We start from the raw sequence: 21,233 nt of genomic DNA, 5'->3' as shown, positions 1-21,233 counted from the left end.
CACTTTTACACCTCCTCTCTCCACCTTCCCTCCCTTCGTCACTTTATTACTCACTCTCCAGCCCTGGTGTGATCGGGCAGAGGGAGAACCTGAGGACAGGTCAAAGGTCAGAGGTCAGAGGGAACCCTGACTGGACCTGGGAGACTTGGTCTGTAAATAGTTACTGTAGTCTGTGGAGTCCACGGATCATTGATAAGGAACAACCATCGACTTTTTAGACGCTCATTACCAACGGTTCAAACAAACAAAAACAACTGAAATGAAAAAAAAAAGAAAAAAACCCAAATAAATCTGACTTAACGTTTCAGTTCTACCTCTTGTTTTACTGTTGCTGCAGTATTCAGGGGAGGACCTCCATCATGTAAGGTTTGTATCTGTACCTCTCAGTATGCAAGTTCAAATGGGTGTTATTCAAATTAAAGTCATTTTACTGCAGTAAACGTCAACACAGTTTTCTGTTGAAGTCGTCCGTCAGCGTCTCATTTTAATGTTGAAAACAAGAGTAAAAAAACAACTGGACTTTATTACATTTACAAACAAAAAAACACTGATTCGTTTGATTTACAACACTTAAAAACCACATCCAACTGAAGTGATAAAAGTGAACATCAGGCACAGACTGCGGTCGTCCACAACAAATGTTTATTTAAATTATAAAAACGTAGATTTTGAATATTTTTCTCTGTGTTTCACTTTATTTACATTTGTGAGTTCAGTCCCAGCAGCAGTGACTCCTCAGCCTCCGGTCGATGTCTGTCGTCATACGTTCTCCAGTTCATTCACAGTTCATTCAAGTGTTTGGGATGGGAGGGGTCTGGGGGTGTTGCCCCCCCCTGCCCCCCCTCAGAGGAGCTGCAGTCCATCCACAGCCACCGTGTCGACGGCCAGGCCGTTCTCCAGGGCCGTGTGGTAGATCTGCAGGGCCTGTTCCAGGGGCAGCTCCCCCCCCTCGCTGGTCTCGATGATGGCGATGGTCTCTCCAAACTCATTGCACATGATGGTAGGAGTGCCCTGAGGAGGAGGAGGAAGAGGAGGAGGAGGAGGAGCAGGAGGAGACAGACAACAGGACAACAGTCAGCTGACAACAACCAGGGTAAGAGAAACAGTCGTACTTCAGGTGTTGGTCACAGGGTGATGGGGTTTGAACAAGAGTCGATCAATGGGACGACAGGTTTGGATCTAGAACCTTCTGACGTTCTATTTTCCTAAAAACACTGAAAGAACATTTAAGCAGGTTGTGACCCCGTGTCAAATGTCATCCTCCAGAATTCTCTGATAGAAACAGAATGGAGGAAACCTGGACAAAAACACATCTTTCACTTTGACTAAAAACTAGTTCTCAGCTATGTTCCACCAGTGGTCCTTGGGCTCCCTCTGGTGATAGACAGGGGAAACGTTTTGTGAGAGTGTTTCTTTTCAAGCTCTATTCCATTCTTAAAGACTTTATAATTATATATAAATGTAGTTTAAAGCAGTGATGAAAGACATTTTAATTACAATTAAAATTAAAAAATCACTACCGACCCCGAGGATATCAGAGGCGTGAATTTGGATGATCTGAGGTTGACTGTCGGCCACTTCTACAGTTGAGGCATCCAACGTTGTCACAGGAGAAGTCTGCATGGTGGCCTGGGCATCAGCAGCCCGAGCATCAGCAGCGGCCTGAGCATCAGCAGCGGCCTGAGCATCAGCAGCAGCCTGGGCATCAGCATCAGCATCAGCAGCAGCAGCTTCCTGGTCCAGCTTCTGCTGCCTGACGTGGGTCTTTTTGTGGTTCCTCAGGTTGGAGAAGGTCTTAAATGCTTTGCCACACAGGGGGCAGACGTGAGGTCGTTCGCCCGTGTGCGTACGCCGGTGTTCAGCCAGGTGCATGCTCTGGATGAACCCTTTCCCACAAACCTCGCAGCGGAACGGCCGCTCACCGGAGTGCGTGCGGAGGTGCTCGCGCAGATGCGTGTTCTGACGAAAACGTTTGCCGCACACCTGACAGGGAAACGGCCGTTCGCCGGTGTGAACGCGCTGGTGAAGCGCGACTCCAGAGGAAGAAACAAACTGTTTCCCACAGACGGGGCACTTCTGGGCCCGCTTCACCATGGTGGGCCGCGGTCGCCCGGGGCCTGCGGCGAAGTGGCTCAGTTTGTGAAGACGCAGATTGGCTGCAGAGTTGAGCTTCTTCCCACAGATGTTACAACCTAACCCCCCCCACACAGAAGCTGTCGCGTCACCCTGGGCTGCAGTTGAGGCGGAGGGATCGGCGGTGAGCTCCTTGTCCGGCTGCGATTGGTCCGCGCCCCTGGTGTTGACTTCTTTCCCTGCAGCAGCCTGCACCAGGCTGAGGTGCTGCTCCAGGCAGTGGGCGTCTCGCTGTCGTCGACTCAAGAAGCCGGCTGCACAGTGAGGGCAGGTGAAGGGCGCTGGAGACCCCGGGTGCTGGGTGTAGCGATGTGCTGCTAACTTGGTGGGCCAGCGGAAGGTGCTGGGGCAGTCGGGGCACCTCAGGGTGGCAGCTTTGGAGTGCAGCAGGCTGTGCTGACGGAGGTTGGAGGACTGGGAGAAGGTGCGGTGGCAGACGTCACAGCGATACGGACGGACGCCGGAGTGGATCAGGTTGTGTCTCATCAGATTGGCCAGGAAGGAGAAGGTCTTGCCGCAGTCTGAACACTGGAACGGCCGTTCCCCCGTGTGCGTCCGTATGTGGTTACGGACGTGGAGCTGCTTCTTGAAAGACTTGCCGCAGATTCCACAGACAAAGCTGCGCTCAGCGACGTGGGCCGTGAGTCCGTGTTGAACCAACTGCAGCTGGGAGGAAAAGCTTTTGTTGCACTTTTGACAGGAAATGGCCCCCCCCTCAGAGGGTGGAGCTGGAGCTCCTGCTGTACAGTCTGTGGTCGGCGCTGAGGTGTGGTTTCCAGCTGAAGCCTGGCCTGGGGGCGGGGCTTGAGTCTTCTCTTCAGGTGGAGAGGACACCTCCATGTTTTCCTCCTCACTCTGCTTCTCAACTTCACCTTCTTCCTGGACCTGAACACACCGTTCTGGTTCCACTTTTTCCGTCTGGTCCTGAAAGAACGGCTCCAGTGCGTGGACGTCTTCCACCCGTTGGTGGTTCTTCTTTCCTCTGGCTCTCTGGAGGATGGACAGGGCCGACAGAGACGCTCGTGTTGGAGCAGAGTCCTGTAAAGAGACAACAAACGTGTGACTTCACAGCGTTAGACTCTGGTGTTCCACTGTCATGTTGTTTGTTCACTGTGGTACCGTGAAAACGGCCGGTGTTCCAGTGGCGTCCCGGTTCAGGTGGGTGCGACGGTGGTACAGGTACTTGGTCATGTTGGTGAAGGTCTTGTTACAGAACTGACACTTGTGAAGAGGGTCAGAAGTGTGGGACTTCCTGTAAGAAGCCACAGACGGAAGACAAGCATTAAAGAGAGCAGCAGTCACCCCCCCACCCACCCCGCCCCCCAGTGTCCACACCTGGTACTGTACCTGTGCATGATGAGCGTCATCTCTGTGGTGTAGCCGTTGCCACAGTCCACACACAGATACCTGGCCACTCCAGAGTGTGTGCGCTGGTGCGTCTGCAGCGACGTGACCTTTTTGAACACTTTTCCACACTCGGGGCATTCGTGAGTGCCCTGCTCGTGGACGCGCTTGTGAGCCGCCAGCCGGTTGACCGAGTTGAAGGTGCGACTGCACAGGTCACACTTCTGAGACTTTGCCCACACCGCCCCACTGTTATCTGCCCCTCGAATATCTTCTCCTTTCCCCAGTGCCTCCTCCCTCCCCCTCTCGTCAAATCCACTCATGAGCCCCGACTCCCCGCTTTCTTTGTCCTGACATAGAAAGTGCTCCCCCTGGTGCTGGAGGAAATCCTCCGGCGTCTGGAATAGGAGGGAGCACTCGGAGCATTCGTAGGGGTGGATGACCACCACCTCAGTTGGCTGCTGCAGCTCCTTGACCCCGGGGGCCAACCTCAGCTCCAGTCTCTGGACACCGTTCTCCAGGACTCCGAGCTTGGCCGCGGCGCCTTGGCTCATCTTGGAATGCTGCTGACTGGGAGCAGAGTTGTCGGCCAGAACCTGTGCAGTGAGAATCTGCAGGTGCATGGTAGCAGAGCCGGGGGTGGGCGTGACGGGAGGCAGCAGGGTGGAGCGAGAGGCCGCAGCTTTAGAGACGGGTCGATGTTTCCTTTGTTGTTGTCGTTGTTGCTGTTGCTGAGCAAGAACCTGAAAAACACAGCACAAAGAAACAACATGAAAACAATAACAGCCCCCCCCCCGACCCCCACCACAGAAAAGCTGCGTCCTAACACCAGGTCTCCAGGTTGTCCAGTCACCTGTGCCAGTATCTCTCCAGCCTGCTGCTCACTCAACAGGTAGTTTTGCATACTGTTCAGTGGGGTGAGAGTTCCATTGGGCTGAATCACGTACTCCTGCAGCCGAGAGAAGAAAAGGGTGAGGTCAAATATGTTCACGCTCAATCATCAAAACAAACAGTTTTCATTTGTGGATCATTCTGTGAGCAGATCAGACTTTCTGTATTTAAACACCCAAAAGGCCTTACAATGACAGTGATGTTTTTACACTGCACTGTTGTCATTACCTTAAAACAATATTATCATCCCCTTGTAGAAACTAGTATCCATATTTTCTGTGTTACAGTGACACCTGCTGGTTTCAGATCGTTATAATAGTTCCTTGAGTGTATTTCGTTTTTATTTGCATTTTTATCAATATCAGCATGAAATTGGGTTTTTGATTATAGAAATTCTATCACTTCCATTTTATGGAAAATTGTTTTTATCAAATTAAAGTGCAAATAATTCGTTTTAACTTTTAACTAACACTGATAAACATGGACAATTATGAGTTTGGATCAAAGACGCCATGTAGACTGTGTTTGTTTCAGTCTGCTGGGGCCACACCCCTCTTAGGTGAACAGCAATTATCTGTGTGTTTATTATTATTATCTTTAAATATAATTCAGTCCATAACAAAGAGTACAATCATCAGCCTGTGGTTTCCTGCTCACCAAGGACTCTGTGTTACTGTGCGTGCTGCTCCTGTTGTGCATTCGACGATGCTCCAACCAGGTGTCGGGTGAGTCGAACAGAGCCAGACAGTCCAGACATTGGTACTGGACCCCCGCAGACCCCTGAGTCTCTGCTGGACCTGCCTGTGTTTCCAGGACCTCAGTTAGACCTGGTACAATATTAAAGACAAAAACGGTTGGTGCTGAATCAAAAACCTGCACAAGAACAGGTCGTGTCTGCTCACATCACTCAGAACAGATCGTCACCTTGTTGCTCGACCTCCATCTCAGCCTCCCTCATGTGCATCTCCTGGTGCTGCAGCAGCTCCTCGGGGTTGATGATGAGGGCTCCACACTCCAGACACTGGTAGGTCTGGGTCTGACCCTCATCTAAAACACCCTGCACGGTCACACCCTCGACAATCTCCACTTCTCCGTCTGCGTCTTGTCCGGTGTGAATGCGTTGGTGGACCAACACATCCTCCAGGGTGTTGAAGAGCTGCTGGCACTCACTGCACATGTACTGGTGCTCCACACATGCACTCTCTGCCTCCTCCTGTTGCTCCTCCATGGTAGTGCTGTGTGTTGTCCTATACAGACTGTAGGTGAATCATGGGAGAGGTGTCTGACAGGAGGCTGTGAGTTGAATGTTGTTGCTGTGTCATTAATGAAGGCCACGTCCTCACACACACACGGACAGTGAGTGCAAACCTGTAAAAAATATAAAATGTACAACATTTAAAATCAGCACATTTAACCCTGAGCAGCTGCGGAATTAAACTTGCTTTTATTTTAATAACACACAATGAACTGTTGGTGTTATGACTTCAGAAGAATAAAAACAAGTGTGGGCAGGAGAATATTCTGGAATAATTTTGGGAGCAAACATCATATTTTAAGCCGTTAGCCTCACGAAGGCCCGTTAATCCTTGAAATATAAATAATGCGACACATAATACGTTTAAACAGCTTCGTATTTTACTCATCACTATAGACTCTATCGTTGTCTACAGTGTGATGGCATATGGAGAGCTGTTGGCGGCGCTCCCTTCGATCTTGCAGAGCTTTTCTCAACACCGCGGTTTCCTGACAAATGCAGCCCGGTTTGCCGGGCGGTCCGTCAGGCGGCGCTACACACTTTCCCCCGTAGCTCTCTGGCGACGACGCGGGCCCTTCTTTCTTCTTACCTCTCTTTCGCTGTCGTTGGACAGTCCCTCGAGTGGTTATCTTGGAGGTAAAATTAGTCTGTTTTCCACCCGTTGTTCCTGTAATTGTACGGAAACAAAACGCAGAGTACTGTGCCGCCGGAAAATAACGTTTCAAAGGCCGGAAAGATATGTTTGCCCGCCGAGAGCCTCTATTCTTTAGCCTCAAAGCCCCGCCCACTGCGGTGGCTTCTGAACTTTGAATTCTGTGATTGGACAAAATGGCTGCCCATCATAAGCCGCCTTTAACTCCTGGGAATTGTAGTTTAATTTATCCTCACTATTTGGAGATTGAAGATTCGCACGCTTAAAAGAACAGAGTTAAAAAGCCGTACGGTTGGATTTAAATTGATTTTCTTTTAGAAACAATTACATTTATAAAACGTTTCTCAATTTTCACTGTTACAATAAGCAATAAAATTACAGTTGGCAATACAGGTAAATAAAGGACGGAAACCAAATATTTCAAAAATAACTATCAAAATTGAGCAAAAATGACCAATTGAAATTAATTGTTATTCTTGCTTATTCCCAAAATAATAATAATAATTATAAATATTGTTGAAGAGGAAAAAGTCTGTTAGTCAACCTAATAAGAACTTTATTTCCCATCAGTCTTTGCGAGCGTGCGTCGTTGTGCGTCAACACCCTAGTCCCCCAACCATCATCGTTCTACTGAGGAAGAAAGGGGGAGACGGGCAGCCTACATAGAAAGCCGTAAGTGTAGTTTTTAATGTATAAAGAAAATTAAAAGAACATACAGTTAAGTTACGTTTGTGCGGGTGTGCCCGATAATTAAGCTCACCCTTGCTCCGGCTTTAGTTCACACAAATATGAGCGGCAGCGGGCGGGCCAGGACCAGCTCATTCGCTGAACCTCCCGGAGCTCCCGGATCTGCTGCAGCCGGCGCCGGATCAGCAGTGGCCGGTGGAAGCTCGACAGGAAAAGCTGGGGCTGCACAAGCCACTGGAAGCAGCTCGATGAGCTTTGGGAACTTGAAACTGCCAAGTGAGTATTGTTTAGAATTTCCACGGACGGACAAAATAAATGTTACGACAAACGGTTGTGTTGTGCGTAATTTGTGACAAAATAGTGTCAGACCGTGTTTCATTGTCGTGGAGCTAACATTAGCTGCTGAGCTAACCAAAGTTAGCTGTCCGGCTAACGTAACAGTGTTTTTCATCATGGAGCACAGCCGACACCTTTCGCCCCAAAGCTTACTGTTCTAGTTACAAATGAAAAGCTTTAAAGCTAAAGACAACGTTTAATGACGTGGTGTCATTTTTTTCATTGCGTGGACTCACCTTTTTGACTACTTTGTAGCCCAGGACAGGCAGACAGGAGCTAGGCTAAGCTGTAATGCAACAGTCATTATTAACAGATGTGAAAGCTAACTAGCCTGCTAGTGTTTGTAAAGTCTGGGCTGATCATTTTAAGGTTTAATTCTAAAGTGTCGCTCAGGAATATAATATATTTTAAATGTTTAAAACGGGAAAAACAGCATTAGCTCACACAAAATGAAATGAGTGTGAATGTAAAAACGAAGTATTCATAAGGACATACTCTGAGGCTACAGGAAATACTCTCATGTCATGTATTACATTCTCATAACAATAAAGGTAAACACAGTCCACTGGCTTCTTAGAACATATTCATGGTCCAACCATCCAAGAACAGATGCAGTTACAGAGGTTTGTTCTTGTGGTCGTTCCTATAGAGCTTTATCAAGGCAAATTCATGTTTGACTATTGATATGTAATTATAAAAGCTTTTGTACTCGCTCAGTTTTTAGGGTCATGATCTTCAGACTCATCTTGGTACTAAGTCACTACAGTTACAGTAACTGAGCCTAGACTGTGACATGAGAGTAATATCACTCTTATTTAGGTAAATGTTCCCATGGAAGCAGTTTCTGACAAAGCCATCATTTCATGTAACCTTATGATAAAACTTTTTTAACAATTTACATTCATCCTTCACCAATTCTCTAATACAATAATACATCGGCAGAGGTTCTCAGTATAGTTTATCTATCTCTATCATATTATATCATTTCCCAATTTCTGTTATAAACAACAATAAAACGACTCATTTATTGTTTACACTGGAGGTACTGCATGTGTACAGTACTTGTTTTTCATTTATCAACTCAACTCAGGGATTATACCTGATAGAACAAGTCGCTTCATTTTTGTCCTCATTAAGTTTGAGTCTAAGCTGTAAATCACATTCAGATAATTCAGATACAGAAAACTAATCCGGCATCTTTTTGTTTTTATTTTAAACATGTTACTGATGCTTGGATGAGTCCATATTAAAATCAAATTATGAATTGTAACATAAATATTCTAATATCCTAAAGTGTGCCTTTTTAATAAGCATCAGTCAGGAAGTAGTGCTACACTACTGTGATATATTGTTGATGTAATGTGTGGACCATAAGTCGATATATGTTGTTTGTCATTTATAACTGATAAAAAGAGTATGTCCTTCATGTCGGGACAGGAATGGTGGGTCAGGTCAGATCAGGTCAGGTGACATTCTACATGTTTTCTCATGGCTTTATCTTGGACTATAGTAATCCTCTCCACAGAGAGGTGGATCGTAAAGGACAGAATCATGAAACTGTCGTCATCTCACTTTTTCAGTTCTGATCCTTGACTCTTCCCAGTCTCAACACAACTAAAGGTTTAGCTGCAGGGTCAGTGAGTGGTACCTCGGTGACCCACCTGTCTTCATAACTTTATTAGTTTTTATTTCTGATTGTAAAATTGTTCTGCTGATTGTGCCACAGTAAAGGAAACATCTTGATGTTATAGGCCCTGATTGAATCACTGCTCACTCACATGTCTGACAAGAACGACCCAAAGGAAAGAAATGTAAAACACTTGAAGTCACAAAGAGCAGTTGGCACCAGGGGTTTGAGATGAAATAGACTTTATTGTCCCTGATTAAAGGTGGAGGGGGGGGGGGGGGGGGGGATGAGAAGTGATTACATTAAAGTTCACAGTATCTGTGGGAACGCCAACTCAGTATTATGTACATTTCCCTGAAGTCAGAGTGTGTGTAGTCAGTGTTGGGTGTAGAAATCTGAGCAGCTGTCATTCATGTGACGTCACCCTGAGACGCTGTAGTTAAAACAGTCGGTGTTTGGCTGACTGTTGATGTTCACAGGGAAGTCGCACTGTTACTCAATTATTCTAGAATTATCTGCTTGTGATCATGGATTGTGTGGTTTTTCTTGTCTTTCCTGGCCTGTAGGGGGCGTTTAGTGTGCTTTAAAGCCTAAATCTACGATGTTGTTTTATATTAATCTAAACCTGGAAACACAAGAAATTAAGAGGACGGGGTGAAGCAGAGGGTTCCCAGTTTGGATTCAGCAGGGCGTCCAGTGTCAGTGTCCTGATGGTGTAGAAGGAAAACTAGAAGATCTTTTCTCTGCTCCTCAAAACGACTGGTGTGTTTCTGAGGTGTACATTTCTCACATGAAACTGAAGTTACTTGTTAATGTTAATGTACTTGGCGTTAGCACTTGCCAACTAGCTCCAAGCTAACTGCTGAGTGGTGGAGCAGGGAAAGTGACTTCACTCGCCCATTTTCTCTTACTCATCACTCCTGTGTCAGAAACCAAAGCTTTTTACTGACGGCTGTGGCAGAACCTGTGTGTGCATTCATTATTCAGGGACTATCATACCACAGCTGCTCCATATTTAATGTACTGCACTCCGTCCTGACTTGTTCTAAAAAGCGTGACACTGGCGCTCAGAGGAGACGGCCATACAGTGTTGAGTGGAGATGATGTCGGAGTTGAAGGAACGACGCAGGGAACCAATGTTTTTGTTGAGCTGACAGACGGAGATTAGACGTCTTTACGTCCACACTAGTGTCTCATGGAGTGTCTTCACTCTGATGTTCAAAGACCACGGAGGAGTCAGGGCTTCTGTTCAGACAGGCGACGTGAACAAGCCCAGGAAGTGGAGTCAGATGAAGGTGTGCTGCTGTCCACCCAGTTTGATCACATGTTCTAACATGTCCTGTGACAGTCAGCCTTTCTGCCTTTCTCCCGCTCCTATTTTCCACAGGACAATTATTCTGTACACAAACTGAAGTTGACGGGCTGCCGTCACAGACTTGGTGATTACTCAGTGTTGGACTTTAATCCTGGGTGAGACTGTAGTAGCTTTGAATCACAGCAGGTAGAGCAGAGACGATCACTCCAACACCGGGGGGAGTGGGGGGGGGGTGTTCAGTGGAATTGGGGTGTGATGGTGGTTTGAGTGAAAAAATGAATCATTTCACTTGTGTTTCCATCCTCAGGGGACAGTGGCAAAGTGACGACGGTGGTAGCTACCCCTGGCCAGGGTCCCGATCGTCCACAGGAAGTGTCCTACACCGACATCAAGGTTATAGGAAATGGCTCCTTTGGAGTGGTGTACCAGGCCCGCCTCATTGACAGTCAGGAGATGGTGGCCATTAAGAAAGTTCTCCAGGACAAGAGGTTTAAGGTGGGTTTGATCTGCATTTGTTAATGACGTTTTAATCTAACCTTAATCTAATGTTTTCATTTAGGCCCAGTTTTAGCTGATGAAATATTAAGATAATTTTGACTTTATATTTTTTTTGTTTATCTTACACACGTTGTCTATGATTGGATCACTGGTTAGATGTCCCGCCCTCTGACCAACATACGTAGATAGCTTCCATTGGCTCTAACCCCACAGACAGAAACTTCCTGTTCAGTTTTAGTCTTAGTAAAATCAGGTTGTTGATAAAAATGAACTGTGTTTTTTTTTTTCCACTGATTGATCTGTCGTGTTTCATCCTCCACTCCAGAATAGGGAGCTGCAGATAATGAGGAAGTTGGACCACTGCAATATCGTCAGGCTGCGTTACTTCTTCTACTCCAGTGGAGAGAAGGTGTGTATGTTCTACCACCGCTGTGTTAGTGTGACCAGGTCCACACCCAGTCCTCCAGGACCAGGATGACTCATACCTGACACCTTCTGGATTAGTGGACATTAATCCTTCAGTGCAGCCATCGTTTAAACCACTGAACCACCGAGTCATGTGACAACACTCAGCCTTTGATCTGAAAAGTTTGTCCTGAATTAGTCCATATCAGTTGGTTCTGTTTTATAATGGTGCTCAGTGGAACGCCAGCTGTCTCCACCAATAAGAGCACTGTGGGTGTGGCCGAGACTGAACTGGAGTTAGCAGCTTTTACAGACTTTGGTTTGTAACCATGACAACGTTAATGTGTTTTTTCCTCCATTCTGATGGATCACTTCAAGGCCGCACACGTCTGACTGTTAGATCACCACCTCCCACTGTCGTCGGTTGTTGGTCAGATTCATTTGATCCAGTTGTTATTGTAGCAGTAAATGATTTCAAATGGATGTGGATTGTTGAACATTAATGGCGGAAAATCATGCAGTTAATTTATAACTAAAACCCTGAGAGTCTGTGATCGTGGACGTCCTGTCCTCCGTCCTCCTGTCCTCCGTCCTCCTGTCCTCCGTCCTCCTCAGGTGTTTCACCTGTCTCCAGCTCCACTGTTCTTTCAGCTTCTTCTTCTTTATCTCATTGGTTTTAATATCTGACCTAAACATTTGACCTTGCTTATGTCGATTTCCTACCCCCACCTGACTGAATCACTATAGTTTACTTGTTTTTAAAGCTGGTCAGATGTGGGGTCTCCGTTGATGTCGTAGATTTTTCTCCAACATCTAACTCTTTTCTCTCTCTTTTTTCCAGAAAGATGAAGTGTATTTGAACCTGGTGCTGGACTTTGTTCCTGAAACAGTGTACAGGGTCGCTCGGCATTTTAACAAGGCCAAGACCACCATCCCCATCATCTACGTCAAGGTGAGTGGACCACAGAGGAGTGGACAGAAGGACCTGGTCGTCAGACTGTTGTTAGTCTTTAGTTTATGTTCAGTATCCAGTGAAAAGTCAGAAAAGACGCTGGAAATGTTCTTGTAAATGAGTTGTTGTTTTAAATCTGTAAGAAAGCCACTACTTTTCAGAAGTTGGTGAAAAGTTGTTCCTAAAACTCCACAAACACAACTAGTAGAACCAACAGTGGTTCTTATTGATTCACATCTGTAGATGATGAGGATTTTCCAGCCCGACTAAATGTATGTCTTTAAACTAACTGTAAAACTGTTTTAAACTGTGGAACGTCTTCTTTATCGTCAGCAAACACCTTATATGTTGTTAATTTGAACAGAAAATTCATCTGTTTACACACACTGTGTTTGACGGAGCCCCCTAGTGGCTCTGAGGGGCAGAAGGACCTCTCTTTCTCCTCACTCTTCTCTGATTGGACTTTGGTCCAGATGAGTCAGCGGTTTCTCTTGGAAACCTTTGACAATGGCATTAATTGCTGTTGGGTGCTTGGGCGCCCCCTGTCTCCCCTCAGGTGTACATGTACCAGTTGTTCCGTAGTCTGGCTTATATCCATTCCCAGGGTGTGTGTCACAGAGACATCAAGCCCCAGAACCTCCTGGTGGACCCAGAGACCGCCATCCTCAAACTCTGTGACTTTGGCAGGTCAGTGACATGCACCACTAGAGGGCGTCAGTTTTCTTTCAGTCTTTTTGTTACATGTTTATATTATAGAGTTTCTGTTTCTCCTGCCACTGTAGTGCTAAACAGCTGGTTCGTGGAGAGCCCAACGTGTCCTACATCTGCTCACGGTACTACCGTGCCCCAGAGCTCATCTTTGGTGCCACTGACTACACGTCCAACATTGACATCTGGTCAGCGGGCTGTGTGCTGGCTGAGCTGCTTCTGGGCCAGCCCATCTTCCCAGGAGACAGTGGTGTGGACCAGCTAGTAGAGATTATCAAGGTAGGCTACTGAGGCTGAATCTGAACCACGGTCCATGGTTACCTCCCTAGCCGTCGCCCACGGCGACAGTCTCTTCTCCCCATGTTGTTCAGTGAGACAGGTGGTACCCACAGAGATGTCAACACCAGCATGTGTGTGTGTGTTGTTCTTCCGTCAGGTTCTGGGGACACCAACGAGGGAGCAGATACGAGAGATGAACCCCAACTACACAGAGTTTAAGTTCCCACAGATTAAAGCACACCCTTGGACAAAGGTATGTGGTTGGTGGACCACCCAGTGGTCAGTGTGAAAACTGCACACACACCTGAAGGTAGTAGTAATACAGTAACTAGTAATAAGCAGCATGTAGTCCTGACCCTAGTGGTACACGGGGGAAATCTCATTTTTTTTATGCTGAGTTGATGAAAAGAGGAAAAAGTTTTTTATTTCAAACAAAGATAGTGAATAATTTAAAAAAGGTGTTGTTTTTTTTTTTTTTTAGTCTAATACTGAACAGAAATAAAACAGTTTCAGGTGAAAGTTGTGATAAATCAGAAATTCCCTGACAGGGTTGAAATTCCTTTTTCTTTTTCCCTGAAGGTGTTTAAGCCTCGGACCCCCCCTGAGGCCATTGCCCTCTGCTCTCGTCTGCTGGAATACACGCCCGTGACCAGACTCTCTCCGCTGGAGGCGTGTGCGCACGCCTTCTTCGATGAGCTGCGTCAGCCCAACACCCGCCTGCCTAGTGGGAGAGAACTGCCGCTGCTCTTCAACTTCAGTCCCGTCGGTCGGTCCACCATTATCTCATTAAACACAGCAGGTCTTGTTGTCGGGGTCAGTTGTCGTCTTGTAATAATTCTTCTTTTTTTACATGTTTTGTTTTCCCCGCTCTGACAGAGCTGACCATCCAGCCCCAGTTGAACTCTACACTCATTCCTCCTCACGCTCGTGCACAGACATCGCCTGCTTCACATGGTACGTTGAGTCACGGGAGAAAAAAACTCTGAACTTGATGTTATGTTTTTCTGTAATCATTTTTTCTTGTTTAAAACCATCGGTGACAAATGTGTTCCCTCTCATTACCTGCAGAGGGCAGTGTGTCAGACAGTACCGTCCAGCCCAGCTCAGCACCTGGATCCATCAACAACAGCACCTGAGCGTCCATCCATCCTTCATCCATCCTTTCTGTCCTCCCAGCTTCCTTTCCTCCCCCCTTGCTCTCTTTCCTCCCCCCCCCCCGAGCTCCAAACACTGAAAAGAAACGAAAAGAAAAAAAAAACCTCTGCCCACGTCGTCAACCCTCAGCGTTTCCATTTTCCTCAGTGTAAAATGAGGGGGTAGGGGGGGAAGTTTGGTCATTTAGACAGAAGACAATTAAAATTGGATGAGTTGGATGTCGGGGGGGTTAATGGGTGGGGGGGTTAATGGGTGGGGGGGTGTACATGTGTGGATTTACTGTATTATATTGGCGTCGGACTTTTATCTCCATGTGGTTTTTATTTGTATTAGCTGATTTTATGTGTGGCCATTGACTGGGGTCAGAGGTGAGAGTGAGGTCAAAGGTCAGGCCTTATGAATATGGACAATCATCCTAGTAGGGTCAAAGGTGACACGTTTGTACAGTGTTTGATCACGTGTCCTCACTCTGTGTCACGTTCTACCTGACACCCCCTCATCCCCCCCCCCCCCCCCCCACACACACACACAGGTTGTGGGTTCACTCGTTCCACTGGTGAACAGATGTTTTAATCTTCCACTTTGACAGCAGACACTTCCCATTGGCTGATTTTTAGATATGGTTTTAAATTGTTCCTACAGCGGGGGCCTGTCTGTCTGAACCCCCCCTCGCCCTCAGCCCCCCACCCCCACCTTTTATGTGAGTGTTAGGAAGCTTCACCTGAGCGTCTTCACTTCACCTTTTATTGAAGCTCATTTAGTCTTTTTGATAAACTGGGAACCAATCATGTCCTGTTGTTTAATCACTGGGGGGAGGGGGGGGGGCACAGGCCAGGCGAGTTATGAGGCCTGACCACACACACACACACACACACACACGTGTGTGTGTGTTATACCTGTTAAACGTACCTGTCAGACCGTGTTTCCCTCTGACGTTGACGTTCGTCCCTCGTCTGCCTCAGTAATGTTCATGTCCACCTCCACCTCCACCTCCACCACTAATGTCAGTCATGATCTGAGCAGAGACCATGCTTAAAGCCAACAGCCTTTGGAGCCCCCCCCACTCCCCGTTTGCCCTCTGCTTCCCCCTCCTCCTCCCTCCTTTTTTCAAAGCTAAACTGTAAATATCAAGTACCTTTTATTTTGTTATTATTGTTATTATATTGTTGTTCCTGTCATTTTTTTTCCTCTAGTAGACCGGTGCAGCAGCAGCCGGACTGTTTATCCTCAGTCACAGTCTGTAAATACAATTTCATTTCAGTCCCTGGCCACAAGGGGAAAAAACCAGAACAAAATGTTTCATTTTGTTTCTCTCTCCCTCCATGTCTGTTCTCCACACCGTTTCCTTCTCCCCGTTATTGTTGTCGGTCTTTTATTTATTGTTAGATGTTTTTTTTTGGGGGGTGGGAGGTATATTTGGGTGGCAACAATGGGGGGATTTTTTTTTATTCCAGTTTTAGGTTGAGTGCAGGGTCACATGCAGCACATTTTTACATCAGAGTTACTGTAGACGATGGTGACGACAGTCGGACATTTGAACCTACAGGTGGAACTTGACTTTTTCATTTAACTTCAATGTGAATAGAATGTTACAAACCTCGGGGGGAGGGGGGAGGGGGGGCTGTGGAGTTTGAGTGAGTGTGAGTGTGTGTGTGTGTGTGTGTGTGTGTGATGAAGAGGAATGTAATGAAGTGATTGACAGCTGTCATCTCTCCTGTGATGAGCTGGGGGGGGGGGGGGGGGTTGTTTGTCTGCTGGTAAACCATGACATTGTCCTCCGTGTTTCTTTAAATGAAGAGCTGACTAAATGTTCTACTTTTGTCCTAGTTTTATTTTTCTCCATTGTCCAATCTGTTTCACTCAGTTTGTAATTTGCTGTGACCCCGCTCTTTTATTATCCTCGTCTCTGGGGGGCAGGAGGGGGGGTATTTTTGGGAACAGAGTTGTTGGATAAAGTTGGTGATGAACTGTGAGAGATGGAGGGAGAGAGACCATTTTTGTTTGTTGGTAAGAATAATTAAACTCATTAATAAAGTGATGAAACTGTTCTGGTCTTGTGTTCATGACACCAGTACCAATGAAACACCAGCAGCAGCTTCATGGACCAGGACTCACCTGGTCTGGGTGCACAGCAAGGCAACAAAATCCCTTAAATGAGAACTGTGTGTGTGTGTGTGTTACAGAGGGACACACACACTAGAGAACAGGAAGTTGTTGCTCTTGTCTTCAAGAATAATCACCAGTTTGTTGGTGCAAATCCCAGGAGTTTCCTCCAACAATAGTTCTATTTCACTTAAAGGTGTGAAAACAGTCATTTGTTACTGGTTCATCCAGGCCACGACCACAGGCAGAACAATTAAAAACATTCCCACTAGGTGGCAGCAGATAGTTATTAAAAACTCAAAAAGAGACTCGGTGCTGTTGAAGATCTTCCTTCAAATCCTGTGAGTATATCAGGGTTCATTTCAACTAAACAGGGCCAAGTGTCACACTGGACTGTCCAGGGAATATTACCCTGCCCTCGTCCAATCACTGCTGTGATATGCTCAAGCCCCTCCCCTCCCCTATAAAAAAAGAAAAGCTGAGGTGGCAGTTGATACTGTGTGATTCTCTGCGGCGTCCTTACGTACCAACAACTGTCAGTTCCAGTTCCACAGCATTTGCTAAAAAAATCCATTGAACTTCATTTCAAATGATTCAATGGGTTAGGGTTAGGGTTCATTGAACTTCATTTCAAATGATTCAATAATTCTGTTTTTTACCATTGAAGAAAAGAAACAAGTTCAGGAATCGGTGGAACTTTTCCACCTTGATTTTACAGGTCAGCTCTGATCTGAATTCTTCTTCTTCTTTCTTGCACTTTTCTTTTTATGATTTCTCTCTTTTTGACTTTCTCTCCGTCTCGTTTCCACAAATAAATCTACACTTGTGTAGGTTTGTTGTCCACTGTTTCTTTATCTCTCTTCTATAGAAAACATTTTGTGCTTTCCCACTGTTTAACCAAACCTTCTTCATTTCCTTTGTCTTCGTCCTCGTCTTCCTCACAGCTGTATCCTTGACTGACCTGCAGCAGCCCCAGAAGAAACAGTTCTCAGTTCACTGGTACAGTTTCCCTGTTCTTTCTCATTTACCACAGCAGTCACCCTTCTTTATTTTATAATGAAATAAATGTCAGGTTACGGCCGTTTACGAACAGAAAACTCCTGGAAATCAATAACTAATTTTAGCTTTGGTTTCAACTGGACTGGAATAAAACATTTACTTTGACTTGATGAAGCTGTAGCTCCTGCAGGATCCCAGCTCCCACTAGACATACTACACACACACACACACATATTATATATAATGAATATATTCATATGTATGTATGGACATATAGTTAGACTGGCCTGCAGTTCATGGAATTATTATTCCACTCTCCTTCCTACTGAGGATTTCTACAATTTTCTCCAACTCATTCTTGTAAATCAATTTACATTTCAGGCTGTGTTTTATTCACGGCACGTTTTAAATCCACCCACAGGTTTTCAGCAGACGGCAGGGCTGTTCCGATCCTCTGTGATGAATTCTAAAAAACAAAAACAAAAAAAACAAAAACCTTCGTACTGGCAGATCACTTTACTTTGATGAAAATACATTTGAAATAAAAATGATACTAAAGAGACTAAAAATGAACAACACACTACCATGAAGCATAACATTATTAACCTGGTTAACTAGTACTTTAAAAAACCCTGTTGTTTTTAACCATCTACTGTAGATACAATCTAATACTTTAGTGGAGGTGTTCGTACTGGCAGTTTTTGGTAGTGCGACCGGGTCTTAGTCAATAAAATTTAAGACAAAGATTATGTTTGAGATGTAACTACATTTTGAGTTTTCCTGAGGGGGCGCCAGAGCACAGGGAAGTGGACAACAATGACACTGTTGACACTGTCTGCTGTCGTTGTTGTTGTACTAGTACTAAAAACAACGTCACTACTACTGCTCCAAATATTACTACTACTTCTACTACTGATGACAACGATAATGGTGACATTCTGAAATATATATTGCATTATTGTTTAAACGATGTAACAGTTGGCGCGCTCATGGGCTTCAAACTCCTTCGATCCGATGTGTGGTGTAACGCTATTGGTTGGTGAGTCGGCTCCTCCGGCCAATCAGATGGAGTCCTCTATCACGCAGGAAAAAACAGAAGTAGTTGCACATTTCCTCAACCGACAATGTCTGAGCACGGTGAGTTTTGTTTAAATATTTTTACTAGTTTAAAGTTTTTGTCGCATTTTTGTACACGTTGTTTGAATAGTGGCAGCTGATACGAAGGTACGGAGGATTTCAACGGGGGGAGACAGTTAAATGTCAACTTTAGTCTCTGGCCGCCATTACACCACCGAAGAAGCATATCCCGCCCTCCTTCTTCGCTCTTTTCTTCTTCTTCTCCTTGGTATCACAAAGTAAGCAACACTGGCCACAGTGGTAAACCAACCTTAGTTACAAGCTAACATGGCTTCGGAAGCCTCTAAACGGGTATTAATTAGACAGCGCGTCTTTTAACTTCGAGTTAGCCGCTGAGCTAGCTGCCACGCCGTGGATGCATTAGCTTTGTTGCGCTAAAGATGGCTAACGTTGTTCTGTGTAAGCAAACCTATACAGGTATAATATAGTAGGACAGGCTAACCGGGTGCTAACAGCTAACTGTCACCCGTTTAGGCTCAGACCCGATCAAAAGGACCAAAGACGAACCGCGATAACACATTGACCCGTGACAGCAAGAATAATTTGAGTTTACTTCACCCATGAGTCAGCGTCTGAGTGCTGTCTGTCACAAGTATCGGCCGCTAACATCAGGCTATCCTCCATTTTACATTTCATGGATTTACCTGTGTGTTGTTACCAAGGATAAGTCCTTATAAATCAAACTTTGTTGTTAGTCCTCTGCAGATGAGCACGTCATCGTTTCTCTGCTAATCCTCCGGCTTCATACACTGAAACCCTGCAGCAAAACCCAACAACAACAGATTAGTTTCTACATAAAAGTAAACGTAAATACGAAGGTGAGACATCAACAATGACACCCCCCCCCCCGTCGGTGCCCTATATATTTCCAACATTTAATGTTTTTATCAGATGCAAAATAAAATAAAAGTCACTATAAAATATCTGCGTATCATCGTTTTGTTATGTCATTGCCACATCCATTATTCGTGCTCTGTTGAACATGTCTGGGTCAGAACCAGGCCTCCTGAACAGTGGTGCACCTCGTCTCCATGTTGACTAACGTAGATAATGAAACAGTCAAACCACACAGATCATTCATTTCATTAAAGACAACGTATTCACAGCTGTGGAAAAATGGATCGATGCCAACTAAAAGTTACTGGAAAAATGTAGACTACACTTCAAACATCTATGATAAATAATTGAGTGTATCAGTCTGCACTAATTGAAATCTGTACACAATAAATAAAACATTAATAAATAATTAAAGCCCTGATAAATATAGGAGTTTTGTCAATGTATGAGTTTGAACAATAATAAAGATCAGCTGGAAATATTTTACAATGACGTTGACCTTGTGGTAAATCGTAAAAAAAAACCCAAAACATTTTCACAATATTGTATAATGATCCCTCTGTTCCAGTGTTAGTAACCTGGTGTTCAGATGGAACAGAGTCTCAGACTAGGATCACACTCTGACTACAGCTACACGGTTACTTGTCTTGTCATCCTCAGCCCACGGGATTGTTTTAATATATGCAGGCACTCCCTTTTGTCAGGAGGGGGCAATGTTCCCAAAATCAAATGCACTGCACTGGAGGCCAGACTTCCGTAAAATAAACAGAGTAGGATGTTGTGGTTCTACAGTCCAGTACTGCAGCCTTAATGTGGATCAGCTCAGTCTCAGACTCTGTTAGTCCGGTCTAACTTGAACTGTGTTGTTTCTCCTCTCCTCACAGACATGGAGGCCTCTTCGGTCTACATGTGCTTCCCCTGCTATCAGGAGTTCAACACCCTGGAAGAAGTGCTGAAGCATCAGCTGACGTGCACCGCTGAGGAGGAGCAGGTCGACGCACCCGGAGCCACCCACGTCACGGTCCCTGTGCTGCAGACCCAGGTCAGTCCTTGTTCCAGCAGATCCAGGGTTCTGTGAGAACAGCATCAGAGCTGAGATGGCCCTGAAGTGAAGTGATTGTTTTGGTCATAAATTCACACTGTTCTGCTGCTCATCACACTAATAGATGTTTTATTGGAGCACTCAGAACAGAAGAGAGAGTTGTAATGATTTAATGGTTACACAGTCAAAGTGTTCAAGTGTGTTTATGACTGATTTATGACACAATGACAGCTGATGTTTAAGGAAAGAATAACCACAGAGTAGTTTTAGGATAAGTTGGTACTTGGTTGGTTTTTAGTGGTGTGAACACTGTGTTAAAATATAACTACACGTCCCATCAAACAAAAGACATTCAGGTACAAATAAAAGACAATAAATGCCCCACTGGGGCAGATAGATAATTTCATGCCTTGTCTCAAATCCTGCTGCAGTAACTCCATGGAACCACAGGACTAATTCAAATTAAGAAACAACTGTGGAAAAATACTTTGGGCTCGTTCCTCCACCAGGGGTCACTAAATCAGTATTTCACATTAATTTGGCACAGTTTTTACCCCTGGTGACCATGTGACTTGGTGGAATCAACCAAGTTATTACAGAAAAATACAACTAAACATTTTGTATTTTTCCTTTTTGTGCAAATTGACAGTTGTTTTACGGTGCACAAATATACAACATATGGGACTTTAATCAAACCTCAACACAGTCAGTGTGTTCCTCTGTTCCCTCCACTCCACAGTACACGTAAGTACATGCAGTATTAGCACAGTATTATCTACGGAACCTTTTCTGTCATGAACAACATTTTCTGTGCTCAGAACTGTTTGGTTCTGTGCTCAGAACTGTTTGGTTCTGTTCTCAGAACTGTTTGGTTCTGT

General features: G+C 45.3%; 3 protein-coding genes and 1 long non-coding RNA gene across 9 annotated transcripts in view; 2 read left to right on the top strand and 2 right to left on the bottom strand.

Annotated features, from left to right (window-relative positions):
- Window positions 1–458: 458 nt before the first annotated feature.
- znf526 (zinc finger protein 526) lies at window positions 459–6,512 on the bottom strand. Its single transcript, XM_025061262.1, has 8 exons — window positions 6,213–6,512; window positions 5,293–5,736; window positions 5,026–5,195; window positions 4,331–4,426; window positions 3,481–4,220; window positions 3,253–3,385; window positions 1,531–3,171; window positions 459–1,017 (listed from the first exon to the last, which is right to left on the bottom strand). The coding sequence occupies exons 2-8, from the start codon at window positions 5,594–5,596 to the stop codon at window positions 844–846; spliced, it is 3,258 nt and encodes a 1,085-aa protein (XP_024917030.1). The 5' UTR covers window positions 5,597–5,736; window positions 6,213–6,512; the 3' UTR covers window positions 459–843.
- Window positions 6,513–6,825: 313 nt separating this feature from the next.
- On the top strand, window positions 6,826–16,285 carry gsk3ab (glycogen synthase kinase 3 alpha b). 2 transcript variants are annotated; one of them, XM_008322837.3, is made up of 11 exons: window positions 6,826–6,947; window positions 7,053–7,238; window positions 10,548–10,735; window positions 11,064–11,147; window positions 11,985–12,095; window positions 12,652–12,782; window positions 12,878–13,082; window positions 13,240–13,335; window positions 13,662–13,848; window positions 13,959–14,036; window positions 14,151–16,285. In XM_008322837.3, the coding sequence occupies exons 2-11, from the start codon at window positions 7,064–7,066 to the stop codon at window positions 14,216–14,218; spliced, it is 1,323 nt and encodes a 440-aa protein (XP_008321059.1). In that variant the 5' UTR covers window positions 6,826–6,947; window positions 7,053–7,063; the 3' UTR covers window positions 14,219–16,285. The 2 variants fall into 2 exon arrangements, with proteins under 2 accessions (XP_008321059.1, XP_008321058.1); XM_008322836.3 differs by lacking the exon at window positions 6,826–6,947 and having other exon boundaries at window positions 6,967–7,238.
- Window positions 16,286–16,971: 686 nt separating this feature from the next.
- Window positions 16,972–20,191, bottom strand: LOC112487909 (uncharacterized). The gene is made up of 3 exons (XR_003051453.1): window positions 19,035–20,191; window positions 17,759–17,805; window positions 16,972–17,301 (listed from the first exon to the last, which is right to left on the bottom strand). It is a non-coding gene; the product is annotated as an uncharacterized LOC112487909 (long non-coding RNA).
- The window catches only part of znf574 (zinc finger protein 574), a 19,064-nt gene continuing 15,985 nt past the window's right edge, over window positions 18,155–21,233 (top strand). For 4 of the 5 annotated variants that reach the window (XM_025061271.1, XM_025061269.1, XM_025061268.1 and 1 more), the window contains exons 1-2: window positions 18,155–18,476; window positions 20,198–20,355. In XM_025061271.1, coding sequence (XP_024917039.1) covers window positions 18,464–18,476; window positions 20,198–20,355 — 171 coding nt within the window. In that variant the 5' untranslated portion in view covers window positions 18,155–18,463. Of the gene's footprint in view, window positions 18,477–18,497; window positions 18,695–20,197; window positions 20,356–21,233 lie in introns of those variants that run through there. The other variant, XM_025061272.1, reaches the window with a different exon arrangement.

This window comes from Cynoglossus semilaevis, chromosome 13 (assembly GCF_000523025.1).
Source record: "Cynoglossus semilaevis isolate Cse_v1.0 chromosome 13, Cse_v1.0, whole genome shotgun sequence".
NCBI lineage: Eukaryota > Metazoa > Chordata > Actinopteri > Pleuronectiformes > Cynoglossidae > Cynoglossus > Cynoglossus semilaevis.
Note: the sequence above shows the minus strand (reverse complement) of the source record. Positions and strands in the feature narration are given on the sequence as shown.